This window comes from Carya illinoinensis, chromosome 5 (assembly GCF_018687715.1).
Source record: "Carya illinoinensis cultivar Pawnee chromosome 5, C.illinoinensisPawnee_v1, whole genome shotgun sequence".
NCBI lineage: Eukaryota > Viridiplantae > Streptophyta > Magnoliopsida > Fagales > Juglandaceae > Carya > Carya illinoinensis.
In genome coordinates, this window is record NC_056756.1 from 3,032,709 (window position 1) to 3,047,020 (window position 14,312).

The window sequence follows — 14,312 nt, forward strand, 5'->3', positions numbered from 1 at the left end:
AATAATATGTTGGGGTTGCTCCCTTCAATCCAAAATGTAAAAAAAGCATTGTTTGCAATTACAGTGGATAGTAGTCCGGGACTGGATGGATTCGGGTTTGGATTTTATCAAGCTTGTTGGCATATTGTTAGCAAGGATCTTGTTGGGGCGGTGCAGGAATTTTTTTCAAGTGCTGTTCTTCCAAGAAATTTTTCGGCCTCGTTTTTGGTGTTGATACCGAAGGTGGCTGCTCCTACTGGTTTTGACAAATTTTGGCCCATTAGCTTGTGCTCGGTATTTTACAAAATTTGCACTAAAATTCTAGTTAGTAGGCTTTCTACCCTACTTCCAAGGTTGGTGTCTTTGGAGCAAGGGGCTTTTATTTCAGGTAGGAGTATCTTTGATAATATTAGCCTCACTCAAGAGTTAGTACATAGTCTGCATAAACCTGCTTGGGGAGGAAATATTATTTTGAAGATTGATATGGAAAAAGCATGTGATAGTGTAGCTTGGAGTTTTTTGCTGAATGTTCTTCATCATTTTGGGTTTTATGCGAGTTTCTATGGTTTGATTAATAGATGTATATCCCAAAACTGGTTCTCAGTTATGATGAATGGGGTTCCTAAAGGTTATTTTCATGGTGGTCAGGGGTTAAGACAGGGTGATCCATTGTCACCATATCTTTTCATTCTTGTCGAAGAAGTCCTTTCTTGGTTGCTCAGATAAAAATTCATGGAAAAGAAGATTGGCACTTTCCCTATTCCAAGGCAAGCCCCATTGATTTCTCATCTTCTATATGCCGATGATATTGTCATTTTTGCTAATGGGGGTTCCTTTTCGGTGCGGAAAATTTCAAAGTCTCTTCAGCTCTATGAACGATGGTCTGGGCAAAAGGTTAGTTCCTCAAAGTCTTCTATCATTTTTTCGAACCACATTGCAATTAACCAAAGACAGAGATTATTGAGAATTTTGGGTTTCGTGGAAGGAAAACTTCCATTTAAGTATTTAGGCGTGCCAATTTTAGCTGGTAGATTGAAAGCAGTGCATCTTGAAGACATTGTTGGTAAAATTAAAGATAGAATCGAGGGATTGCAAAATAAAATACTACCCAATGGATCGAGGGTGATACTTTTGCGCCAGGTACTTATGAGTTTACCGATCCACTTGTTGTCTACGGTCCACACACCAGTATCTGTGTTGAGAAAAATTAATAGGAGTTTCAGTAATTTTTTTGGGGTGTGAAGGATGGGAAACTAAGAAAATATTGGAAGTCTTGGGAACAATTGTGTCTCCTGACATCCGAAGGTGGCATGGGCTTTCGTAATTTGCAGGATGTGCAAAAGACATTATTTATGAAGTTTGCATGGAAATTACTAATGGAAGATTCGCTTTGGTCACAATTTTTCAAAGCGAAGTATATGCGAGATCGGCATGTTTCCTTGTTACCGCAGGGAAAAGGTACGAGGTTCTGGAAGAAGGTGCATTTATGTCTTCCAGAGGTTCTGAGCAAGTCCAAATGGAAACTACGTAGGGAAAATGCCTCCTTTTGGTGGGATAGATGGATGGATGATGGGCCAATCGGTGCGTCGCATGGAAATGTAGTTAGTCTGGATATGAAGGTGACAGAATGCTGGGTAGATAATGAATGGGATGAGGATATGTTGATTCGATTAATTGGGGAGGAAAAAACTCGTGAGGTTATAAGGGTATTACATAAACGACCTGAGGGGGCTGATGTGTTAGTATGGTTAGAGACTAAAACAAGGCAGTTCACAGCACAGAGTGCATGGAATTGTGTACGAGTTCGGGCTCCTAAAGTCAGGTGGGCGGGCTGGATATGGCATTCTTGTTTGCCCAAAAATATGTCTGTTGTCATGTGGAAGGCATTAAATAATGCTCTGAGTGTCGATGCTAAGTTGAGATAAGTGGGTATACCAATAGTCTCGAAATGCAATTGCTGCTTGAAAGGTGGATTTGAGGACTTGAATCATGTCCTTGCAACTGGTAATTTTGCAATAGAAGTGTGGAAGAAAGTTGCAGAGCAGGTGGGGCTTGGCAGTGTAACGACATCAACTTGGAGGACTCTGGTTGACATATGGTTTTGAAAGGCTAAGAATGGATAGCAGATGGGGCAGCTTTTGGGTTTACTTCCTGCGATAATCACGTGGTTGCTCTGGTTGAGAAGATGCCATTCTCGGGCAGAAGGGAAAAGCGAGTCTGTTAGTCAGATTTGGATGCAGCTGAAGCACTGGGTTGTAAAAATTGGAGAGAAATTAAAAACAACAAACCAACAGTCGAGCAGAGATATACAAATTCTACAGGAACTGCAGGTTCCAGTTACTGTTCCGAAGAGGAGATGTCCTCGCTTGGTTAGTTGGTTTCGACCGGACGAAAGAAGATGGAAGATGAATGTTGATGGAGCGTCGAAGGGAAATCCAGGGCCAGCAGGAGCAGGGGGAGTTTTGAGGGATTCGGCTGGGAACGTGAAAATGGTTTTTCAATAAGTTTGGGATATGGTACGAACAATTATGCAAAATTATTGGGGTTATTACATGGTATTCAGTTGGTGAAGAAACAAGGCATAGTGGATTTTGAGGTTGAACTTGACTCTTGGTTGGTGGTCCATTGGATAACTGAAAACAGATGCAATACCTGGTATCTGGAGGATTTTTGGGAAGAGGTAATGGAAGCTTTATAGGTGCTTGATGTTCGTATATCTCATATATTCAGGGAAGGGAATAAAGCGGCAGACTTCCTAGCTCGTTTAGGGGCGGAAGGCCGGAATGGGAAGTGGTGGTCGTCACAGGAGATACCTCCTCTGCTGAGAGGAATTCTAAGGCTTGACAAAATTGGCTTCCCTTCTATCCATATGTAGTAGTATGGGTAAAGGGGTTTTTTTTAGTTGCATGGTTTTTTTGCTGGCATTGTTCTTTGGGTGGGTGATTTGTAGTTTGTTCCTTCATGTTTTTTCTTTGATTTTCCTCCGTCAAAAGTGAGAATGAATAAAAGTGAGAGGGAATCACTCTTGGACATATGATTTCCACTCTTTTTAAATTCAAGAAAAAAAAAAGTATGGTTAGGAACGTAATGGAGAATAGAGAAGTGACATAAAACTAACAACACCCCACTAACCACTCACAATGCCTCAATAAAGGAGGGGTTTTCCTACCAAATAGAGGGGAAGAGGAAAAAAGGGAGTAGGTGACTCTGGCGAGACCATTTGGAAGATTTCTTTAACCTCAATCTAAAAGATTTTAGGAATATTGCTTCCTCTAAAATAAATAAATATTTTTTTTAAAAAAAAAAGGATCTCCGACCTATTGTACTATGAGACACGAGAAATCATGAAAAATGATAAAATTATCTATTATAATTAATTTATTCTCCAATACCATGTAGACCTAGGCTTTATATCAAACTATATAAATCCATATTTCTTCTTGCTTGCATTCTATTTATTATTTACTTCCATGAACGAGCTTAAGCATGACGACCCACCAATGACCACCGGGCCACCCTCGTGGGCCAGAGATGATCTTTCTTTCATCCGGCTTGTTGGTGCTAAATTTCGGCATTAACATTCCAGAATCAAGTCGTGCATCTCAACCCAAATTTAATGGTAATTGATGTGAGAATATAGCCATCTATGAGGTGACAAAGCTACTACGCCTCAAGGCTCAAACGACAGGAAAAAAAAACGTTTTAATTGGTTAGAAAACACCACCTAATTACCTAAAGAGCCACTTTCAGGTATCGACAATTAATGATTATGGGTTGAAAGTAATAAGAGTTTTATTGGGCTCGGTGAGTAGTATGGGGCTGAAAGGAACTGTTCCCGTCGAGATATGAAAAGGAAAAGCCAATGAATTTGTAAAATCGATATGTTTCCTCATCGGTCTGAGTCTGCAACGTCTGAAGTAGAATTTCTACAATTCTGTACGCATTAGATACTATATAATCTATACATGTATTTAGAATTAAGGAGCGGGAGAAAGATAGAAACAAGAATTAAGTCTAATTTTCTGAAATATTTATATACACAACAATAAATATTATGTCTTACTTAACGTGTCTTTTTTTTCCTCCTCTATCAGCTTGTTCCAAACATACTTAGGCCTCGTTTGTTTTTAGAGATGAAATAAGTTGAATAAAATATTATTATAATATATTATTTTTATATTTAGATTTGAAAAAATTATATTGAAATTTAAAAAAATTGAATTATTTATTTTATTTTATATGAAGATTTGAAAAAATTGTAATGATTGAGATAAGATGAGATTGAAGTTTTGTGAAAATGAACAAGGCCTAAAATGCATAATTTTAAGTTATCTAACCTTGACTTTACTTTTTATTGGCATCCCATATTAGAAAAAAATAAAAAAATAAAAAAAATTATAGATTGTTTGCAATATTTTGGATGGCTGATAAAATGATGGCATGGCTTTTGGATTACATATGACTCATACGTTAAATTAATAGTAGTGTGGTTAAGCTATCATTGTTTGCAATAAATAGTCTTGTCGATCTTAGGTATCCTTGGAAAATAAAATATTCAAAAACAAGTTGCATTTTGTAAGTAATTGTTCTAGAAGTTCGTTGCTCCTTTTGTATTGTTCAAAAACGTTAATTGACTATATATTATATATAATGTACTGCCTTCTCCTAATTTCCTTTATTTTAAGTTAAGTCACATGGGTTGATGTTAACTTTAATTTTATTTGTGAAGGATGCGGGTAATTATTATAGAAAAATGATATAGTAGACGCCATCTATTTTTAAAATGATTGTATAATATTTATATATTTTATGATTATATGTAATATTTTTTATACTCTATAAAGCAACTAAGAGTATAATAATTCAATAAATTAAGTAGATAAATTAAGCCACCTCAGTTTTGAGATGGATGGGCCGAATGGAATATACTTTTACAATAAAGTCCACCCAATATCTTGTATCTATTGATCCGCTGAAATAATACCCACACACACGACTTTTTAATTCTCGCGATAGACATAAAATCAATGAAGGGTTGGCACTTCAACATCTAAGATCCCTTGCATTGTGACGATCGATTTCATTACCTTCTCGACATTTTCTTATGAATATACTAATTAACGCTCCTTTCAATCTAATATATTTTTTATTCAACTACAAGGTCTTCTCTTTTCTTTTCTTTTTTCTCTAAAATAAATGTCTCCTTCTCATAATAATAATAATAATTACTATAAGAAAACTACTTATTTGCGACCAGTTATTTTCAACAAAATGACTAATTTTAACTAAAATGAATTTATTTTTGTTACAAATAATTATTTTTATCGTAAAAAATTGATCACAAATACTTATTTTTCTTGTAGTAAATAATGATGATGAATATTTTAATTCGCCTAATATTTATTGGCACATGATTTTAAATTATTCTATGTATAAACAATCAAAGTTATGATCATTAATTAAAATAAAAATGGATGGCATGATTCAATAAAAACAATATTTATTCTTCTAAAACTATATATTATAGATTACCGACGTCCCAAGTATCTTTCTTTTTAATAGGTCTGCCCTCTCTTTATACTTTATTTTATTTTGCTTTGCTTCTACGGAATACGGAATATTTTTATCTATGTATATATTGACCGTTTCTTTCCATGCATTGTATCTAATCCCTAATCGACCAAATGGATTATTTTTCTCCTTCTGGAACGGAATCCGATTATTACTTTGTAAGTGTTTATTAATATCGGCTGGTGTTGTTCCTAGAAAGGACTTGATCTGCTTCTTCTAGCTATTCGCATTACACTCTGTAGTATCTTTAACCAAACTATGATCATGGTTTGCAAAGACTTCAAAGTCAAACATTTCCTCTTTCCGAAGCCCCCGTTCATCTTTTATCTGTCAATTATCGCCACTTGCTTCTTACTAATCCCTTTTACAAGTGCGATATCCTTCAACTACACCAGCTTCAGTTCCAACGACACCAACATAACATATGATCAGAGAGCTGCCGCCGCAAACAACGTCATCCGACTCACCGGCAACCAGGCCCATAAGCAGTTCGTGGGTCGTGCCACATATTCCCGTCCGATGCATCTGTGGGATAAGATCTCCGGAAACCTGACTGATTTCACTACCCATTTTTCCTTCGTCATCGATTCTCAAAATAGAACGGCATATGGAGATGGGCTTGTGTTCTTCCTAGATCGTGCTGGTTCAAAAATTCCCGAATCCGTCACCAAAGGTGGCACTATGTGTGACGCCCCCAAATTTCGTTTGGAATCGGACGGACATTTGAAGCGTCGAGACATGCAACACAAGGTTACCCGCCCCCGTTCATGACATATAAGATGCAATGTTCCTAACATGCATATAACATTATGCAATATTCGCAGCGGATAATTTTTTTCTTTAGCAATACTATGCACCAAATTGAAAATATCACAAATGCTTAAAACATACTTCATACATAAAGACCCATTGAGTAGATCACAACACTAGTCCAAAATGGTTATGATCCAAAAAATACTAAAGATGCAACTCCATTGTACAAGTAGTAATTTACGTTTAACTACTATATTAATATTGACGTCGCACCATCGCTTAGTCAACTGTGTCTAGTTGATCAGCTCCTGATTCTCCTTCAGCTCCTGTAACAAGATCTACCATTCGGGGGGAATGGTAGTTGGGACTACCAAAGTGAGATTTGATTACAAATCTCAGTAAGTTAACAAAAAACTTCCACACAAACTAATGATGCATGCATGACAGTAAAAGCATAAATGCATAATCAAATTCATAAGTAATTAAAGCATAATTTGGCGTACAACATAGCATAATTGACATAACTTAAATTGAAACATGAACTGAACTTGACTTGACATGAACTTGATCTGAAACTTGACTTAACATGAAAAATACATACTCCACAGTTGTTGTGGCCCCATGTATTCTACGTGTAAATACATACTCCACAGTTGTTGTGGCTCCATGTATTCTACACAAACTTGACTTAACATGAAAAATACATACTCCACAGTTGTTGTGGCCCCATGTATTCTACGTGTAAATACATACTCCACAGTTGTTGTGGCCCCATGTATTCTACGTGTAAATACATACTCCACAGTTGTTGTGGCCCCATGTATTCTACACAAACTTGACTTAACATGAAAAATACATACGCCACAGTTGTTGTGGCCCCATGTATTCTACGTGTAAATACATACTCCACAGTTGTTGTGGCCCCATGTATTCTACACAAACTGAATGTATTCAAGATGAAACATGACTAGAAAACGAAAGGACTGGAGTCCTGATGTAACATAACGTGATTTGAACATAATTTGAAATACATGACCAACTTGAGATAGAAATATTTCGTAACATAGCATAACATATAATAGACAACATATTTAACATGACATACTTGTAATGTACAGTAATACATGACAGAATATATTATGTAACAAATAAAAATTGATGACAGAATAAATTCTGTATAATAGATAATTACGTGATAACTTGGCATGGCATGACATATATGATAACATACATACATACACTATAGTTCCTTTACTTAGCACACATACACAGTAGACTGCTAGTAAGTTAAAAGCTAACTTACCTCGATCTCCGCGTTTCTTATAAAACTTCAAGTGCGACCACGAGGAACTGTAATTAGTGATTCTAAAAGTTAGAACTAAATCACTAAATATTTGAAATATGAAAAATACTAACTTAAAGAGTAAAATTTTCATTTTACTCTCTACATGTGGAAAAATGACCGTTTTACCCATAACTTAAGGATTTTGCATACTAACTCGAAAAGTTTCTAAAATTTACATTCCTCATGTAAATTTTGTCCTAAACTTAAATATCAACTCAGAAAAATTTAAAACAAAACACAACTATGAAGAACACACTATGGTTGAAACATCCATAGGCCATTTCCCTTTATTTTTGTTGCAATTCCTTCCAACTTCAAAACTCATACTTAAACCAAAATTTTGCAACAAACATCTTCCAATCCTAAGTTCAAAATCATACTTAAAACATCCATTTAGAAAAAGCTAATAATCAACACCAAACTTTTTTGTAAAAAGATCCAAGCACTTGAATCACAAGTTTTGACCTTAAATCAAAACATCTCCAAGAATTTCAAAAATCAAATCTTACTTCTAACATATTCATAATATCATCCTAACATCAACCATACTTTAAATCATCAAACTAAAGTCACCAAAATCACAAAATAAAATTTGGAGTTTTTGGTTTTACACTTAGTCCAAAAACAGAAACTTTTTCCTCAACTAGTTTTGATAAATCTTTTGATCTATGACTTATAAATATATGATCTTCAAACCAAACCATTACATGGTTTAAAAATATGTCCTAAAACATATACAAGCTTCTAATTCAAGATCACATGGTTAGAAATTAATCAAAACATAAATTTAGTCAAGAATATCCACACTTTGGCTTATCTGAATATCTCTTTGCATAAAATTTCCTATCTTTGAAACTAACATCAAATATCTTAAAAATAATAATATAACATGTATATAAGATGTTTAAGATCCTCCAATAAAATTTTCAAAGTCATTAGAATAGGTTTAGACCACCAAAAAGTTAAACTTTCTCAAAACAGAAACTCTTTTTTCCTCTTCCAGTTTCTAAGTTCTAAATCTAAGAAAATCTTTCATCAAAACCTTTAATCATGCAAAAATCCTCAACCAATAGTCATATATACATGTTAACAATACTCCATAAAAATTTCGGACCAATATCTATCCATTAGCTTGGTCAAAAACTCCAAATTATAACATATTCTCCAGTTTACCTCTCAGAATGACCTTTCTATAGTTTATACAATATTTGACTGACCAAATAATTTTCAAATGGGGAAAATAAGATATCCATGTAAACTAGACTCAAAAAGGAACAATTTATATGAAGGAGACTTTATGATAAAACACTTACAACAGCTTCGAAATTGGCGTACAAAATACCTCCTAAAAGCTGTCCGAGAGAGAGTGTTTGATATTCTTTCAATGGAAAGTGTAAATGAAGATAATTTCGTGGGGAGAGGTGGCTGGAGATAATTATGGATGAGATATGGAAGAGATGAGGCTGGAGTTGAGAGTTGAGTGTAGTTTTCTCCTACCCAAAATATCTATAAAAGATTATCTCATAATATTCTATTCAATAGTATCTACAAAAAATCAACTTAAGATATTTTTATCTAATAATATCTATAAATATTAACTCAAAATATTTTTACCCAATAATATTCATGAAAATTACCTCAAGATATTTCTTTTTATCCAATAATATTTACAGTTTTGAACAGACGTTTTGTCCGAAAATATGAAAAAATGTTATTGCGCCATAAGACTTTAAATAGCCCTCCGAGTCTAATGGCACAAACCATAATACATTTTGACACTTCTAACTATCTCCAATAATCAAAAATACATTTCTGATACCATAGTAAATAATAACACTAACTATGTAGTTAGACAAAAACCTATACGATTAATGGATTCGTGAAAACTTATGGGGTTTTCACGAGGTTCCTAAATTTAATAGAAATTTCACAATTGAATTTCTAGCGGGCTGTTACACTATGGGTCTTACTCGCGATGGCCAGGAATTAAACACGACAGACAATCATTTTGTGGCGGTGGAGTTCGATATCTATCAGAACAGCCGTTGGGATCCTCCCGGCCTACATGTAGGTATTGATATCAAGTCCATGAGATCTATTGCTAATGTGTCATGGTTAATTAGTAATACCTCGATTATGGAAGGGAGAAAGAATGAAGCTTGGATTAGCTATAATTCTAGTTCTCATAACTTGAATGTTGTCTTCACTGGTTTAAGAAACAACGTTCCTGTAAGGCAGTTTCTTTCCGAAATTGTTGATTTGAGACTTCACCTACCTGAATTTGTTGCTTTTGGATTCTCAGCCGCAACAGGAAACGCTTCTGCAATGCATACCATTTACTCATGGGATTTTAGTTCCAGTCTGGAAACTGATGATGGTATTGTAACTAATCCAACATGGTCAAGTGCTCCAAGCCGAAGTAAAAACAAGAAGTTAGGGTTAGGCTTGAGGTTGGGCGCCGGTGGATTTGTTTCGGTTGGTGGGTTGGCTTTGGTTCTGTTGGCCTTATGGAAGAAGAGTAGGAGAGATCAAGAAGATGATCTTGCCTTTGCTATATACATGGATGAGGAATTTCAGAAGGGAACGGAGCCAAAGAGGTTCTCGTTTAAGGAATTGGTTCGTGCCACGAAAAATTTTAGTGATGAAGAAAAGCTAGGTGAGGGAGGATTTGGAGGGGTTTACAGAGGATTTTTAAGGGACTCAAATGCCTCTGTTGCTATTAAGAGGGTATCAAAAGCGTCTAAACAGGGGATAAAGGAGTATGCATCAAAAATAAAAATCATTGGCCAATTAAGACATAGAAATTTGGTGCAGCTCCTTGGGTGGTGCCATGAAAAGAGAGAACTCCTGCTCGTTTATGAGTTCCTATCTAATGGAAGCTTAGATTCATTTCTTTTTAAAGACACTAGCTTACTGATATGGGAATTGAGGTACAAAATTGCCCAAGGCTTGGCCTCAGCCTTACTCTACTTGCACGAGGAATGGGAACAATGTGTGGTACATAGAGATATAAAATCAAGCAACATTATGCTTGATTCAGACTTCAATGCTAAACTTGGGGATTTTGGGTTAGCTAGGTTTGTGGACCATGCCAAAGGGTCGCGAACCACTGTTTTGGCAGGCACGATGGGCTACATGGCTCCCGAATGTGTGACAAGCGGTCAGGTCGGCAAGGAATCTGATGTCTATAGTTTTGGAATTGTTGCTTTGGAGATAGCTCGTGGAAGAAAACCAGTAACTCCTAGAGCTCCTGAAGATCAAGTAATAATGTTGGAGTGGGTTTGGGGGCTCTATGGAAGAGGAGAGGTGGTTGAAGCAGCTGACCCAAGGTTGCTTGGAGACTTTAATGAGAAGCAAATGGAGCGGTTGATGATTGTTGGGTTGTGGTGTGCTAGGAAAAGTCTGAATGCAGGCACGGGGGGACGAATTGCGCACCAAACTGTTGACGTGGATTAATAAATAAAACGGGGCGTTTAAGTCTAAGCGAGAAAAGCAGCAAATATCTTTGGGGATTGAAATCTGACAGATTTCGTAATTAAGAGAAATCTTTTGCCCTCCCCCCATTCAGATTTCCTTCCCCTTCGTTCAGCTTTTCCCTCCCCCCTACGAAACTCTTCTCATCTATCAATCTCTCCCCCGTATGATGTTGTACCTTCGCATCTTAATCTTGACTGAAAACCAGTTGTATTTCTTCTACTGGTTGGCGTAGATTTGTAGAGATTGCGAAAACCCTAAATCGAGATTGAAAGGTCTTCCCTTCTCTCTCTCTCTCTCTCTCTCTCTCTCTCTCTCTCTCTCTCTCTCTCTCTCTCTCTCTCTCTCTCTCTCTGCTTTTAGTTATTTTAGCTATTGATATATTGCGATTTTTTGTTTTCAATATCATCGATGTTGTTCCTGGACTCTACGATGTAGATCCGAGTTTGGAAACCCTAAATCGAGCCTAACAGGTCTGTCTCTCTCTCAATGGTGCTTTTGGTTATTTGGTCTATATTTTAATAGGATGAATAAAGTAGAAGCAAATAATCTGTATTCAGAATTTTTTTTAGAGTTTCTATTTGAAAATGTATAGTTTTGGTTTCACACCGAACATTTTTTTGCTAGGGCTTCTGTTCAAATTAATAGTTTTCATTTTTGTACGAAGATTGAGTTATGTATAGTGTTTTAATGTTGACACACAGAAAGCATTACGTTCTGATGTCCTGTTTGGCTGCCGAGAAAGTGGAAGGAATAGGTTCGAAAATTTGAACTTATTTTATTTGTAAAAATATAGTTGATTTGTGTGTTTAGATTAATTTGTTGAAAAGGTTTGAACTGAAGGTCTCCTAAACTAAAACCATCAAAATCTGACAAGCCATTTATCAAGTTGGTCATATTATAATATAAATCAAACCTTAAAACAAAATTTGGTTTTAACTTTCGATGTTCAATTCAAAAATTTTTAAAAAATTAACACAGAGTTATCTATCAGATTACTGAATTGTCTTAACACTCCTCATGAATAATTCAAGCAAAAAATGTCATTCAACACGTAAAAGCTCCCCTGTGGTGTTGGTATCAGATGGAACATCTACAAAAAATGATGTGTGAAAAAGTTAGAAGGAAAGAAATACATGACTGACAGAAACAATAGATAGTAGTATGGTTAAAATGACATATGAAAGAGACTTAGGAAAGCAATAATTACACAGGAGATTAGAATGTAATAGAGTAGAATATGTTAACTAACAAGAGATCGATTCCTCATTCAATAACCAAGTTCTAGAGGAACTATCAAGTTGATCATTCAAAATCCAACCTTAAACTTCCACCACTCATATTATAATATCATTTGTACAGCTAGAAAACTCAGAAAGTGATCTTTTTAGGTAATTAAAGTATATTTTTTTGAAATAGCTAATTTAAATCTGCAAGTAGTATCGTGATATCACTTACATTTTAATATCCAATGTAAGTGATATCGTACATTTTTTATTGAAAAAGTAGCTAGGTAACTGCTAGCTAGCCCCTTTTATCTACAACAATAAAGGCAATTGCAAACCTGACTGCATTACAATGGATCTGCATATGTGCATGCTTTCATGGAACAATTAGCTGATGTGCCCCATTTTTCTTTATAAAATATGTTGAAACTGCTTTTATATTTTGTTTTACACTACATAAACATTTAGCTCGAATTTGTGCTTGTGTAGTCTCAACTTGTGCAGTTTTGTTCATTGATTGGGCTGGGTCTATCATTTATGGATAAGAAATTAATCTTTGTGTTTATGGTTGTGTTCATGACATTAAGGCTCTTATTGCCCTAACACCTAACACTAATATGATTTATCTGTTTTCCCCAAACACTCCCCTAATGGTAACTAAGTTGCTCCACCTCTCTTCTTAAAAAAAAATACTTCTTAACCCGAGCATAAACTAAAAATGAGAAAAACTTCTTTTTCATAGCAACAGTATACTCCATTGCCTATTTTGGGAAAATGTTGTCTGGAGAAAAGGTATCGAGTAAAGATTCTTCTTCTTCACATGTTACTCATACTTTGAGAAACAATCCAATGTGCACTTGTGGGTCACCCGCCTCGCTTAGAACATCGAATACGCCAAGAAATCCAGGTCGATCATTCTTTGGGTGTTCAAAGTATAATTCTCAGGTAAAAAAAAATTAGAGTCAGAAGCACTTGCTCTGTTTGGGTTTGAGTCAAAATTACAAGTTAATTTACTATACCTTTCGTTGGTTTATTTATACAAGGGTTACCATACTGCAACTATTTCAAATGGGCAGATAGTGATAGCGGCCATGAAAGAGAAAAAGAACTAGTTAAAATAGAAATTAACTCCTTAAGGAATGAGGAAGAACTTCAGAAAACTAAGGCAAAGTTTCAGTTTCAACAAATAGCCAAAGAGTTGCGAAGAAGAGAGGAAGAGATTCGAAGAAGAGAGGAAGAGGTTCGAAATTGGATGGAAGAGATTCGAAATTGGATGGAAGAGGTTTGAAAAAGAGAGGGCGAAATTGTCAAGAGGGACTTGGGAGTTGGCTGTCAATGCAGAAATATAAAGCTCTATCTTATAATTTGTATATTACTTTATTTGTACTTCTCACGATCACAGTGAATACTCACGGATTGTCAAACATTTTGTATAAAGCTTGAACTTGTGAATTTGTGCTTTAGACTAGTAGTTATGGAAATGTGTAAGAAATTATTAGAACAAGTAGGCAACTGACAGATCATTCTGATGAAACTGCTGATTGTGTTTTTGAGCAAAATGTGACTTGCAGCTCATTTAGTTTGTTTATTTGGAAAGTGTGATAGTGTTGTGAAGATAGTGTAGTGGGAAAATTCAGGTGCTGTAAGTGCTATGTGGTACTGTTCAGGTACCCAGATATTGAAATGAATTGAACCATGTGAAGCCAAAATGTGTTTATGTTGCTGAATTTGTATTGCTGAAAAGTCTGTGGTACTGTTCAGTTCCCTAGTACGTGAAATAAATTGAACCATGTATATGCCGAAATGTGCTTAGTTTGCTGAATCTGTATTGCTGAAACATATCTAAGTACTGATCAGATGCCCAGATTTTGCATTTATCTTTATTGTTGAATCTGTATTGCTCAGTTATTTTGCTTAAATGTGATTAACTCTTCAAAGATTAAATTGCTATCAAATGAAGATTA

The 14,312-nt window shown here is 35.5% G+C and overlaps 2 protein-coding genes across 2 annotated transcripts; both read left to right on the forward strand.

The window, feature by feature from the left end:
• The first annotated feature begins 711 nt into the window (after positions 1-711).
• On the forward strand, positions 712-2,854 carry LOC122309401. The gene is made up of 5 exons (XM_043122883.1): positions 712-1,119; positions 1,224-1,801; positions 2,165-2,471; positions 2,543-2,592; positions 2,710-2,854. Exons 1-5 carry the CDS (start codon positions 712-714, stop codon positions 2,852-2,854), a joined length of 1,488 nt encoding a protein of 495 aa, XP_042978817.1.
• Positions 2,855-9,607: 6,753 nt separating this feature from the next.
• Positions 9,608-12,540, forward strand: LOC122309521 (L-type lectin-domain containing receptor kinase IX.1-like). Its single transcript, XM_043123030.1, has 3 exons — positions 9,608-11,397; positions 11,561-11,595; positions 11,827-12,540. Exon 1 carries the CDS (start codon positions 9,608-9,610, stop codon positions 11,102-11,104), a length of 1,497 nt encoding a protein of 498 aa, XP_042978964.1. The 3' UTR covers positions 11,105-11,397; positions 11,561-11,595; positions 11,827-12,540.
• The last annotated feature ends 1,772 nt before the right edge of the window (positions 12,541-14,312 follow it).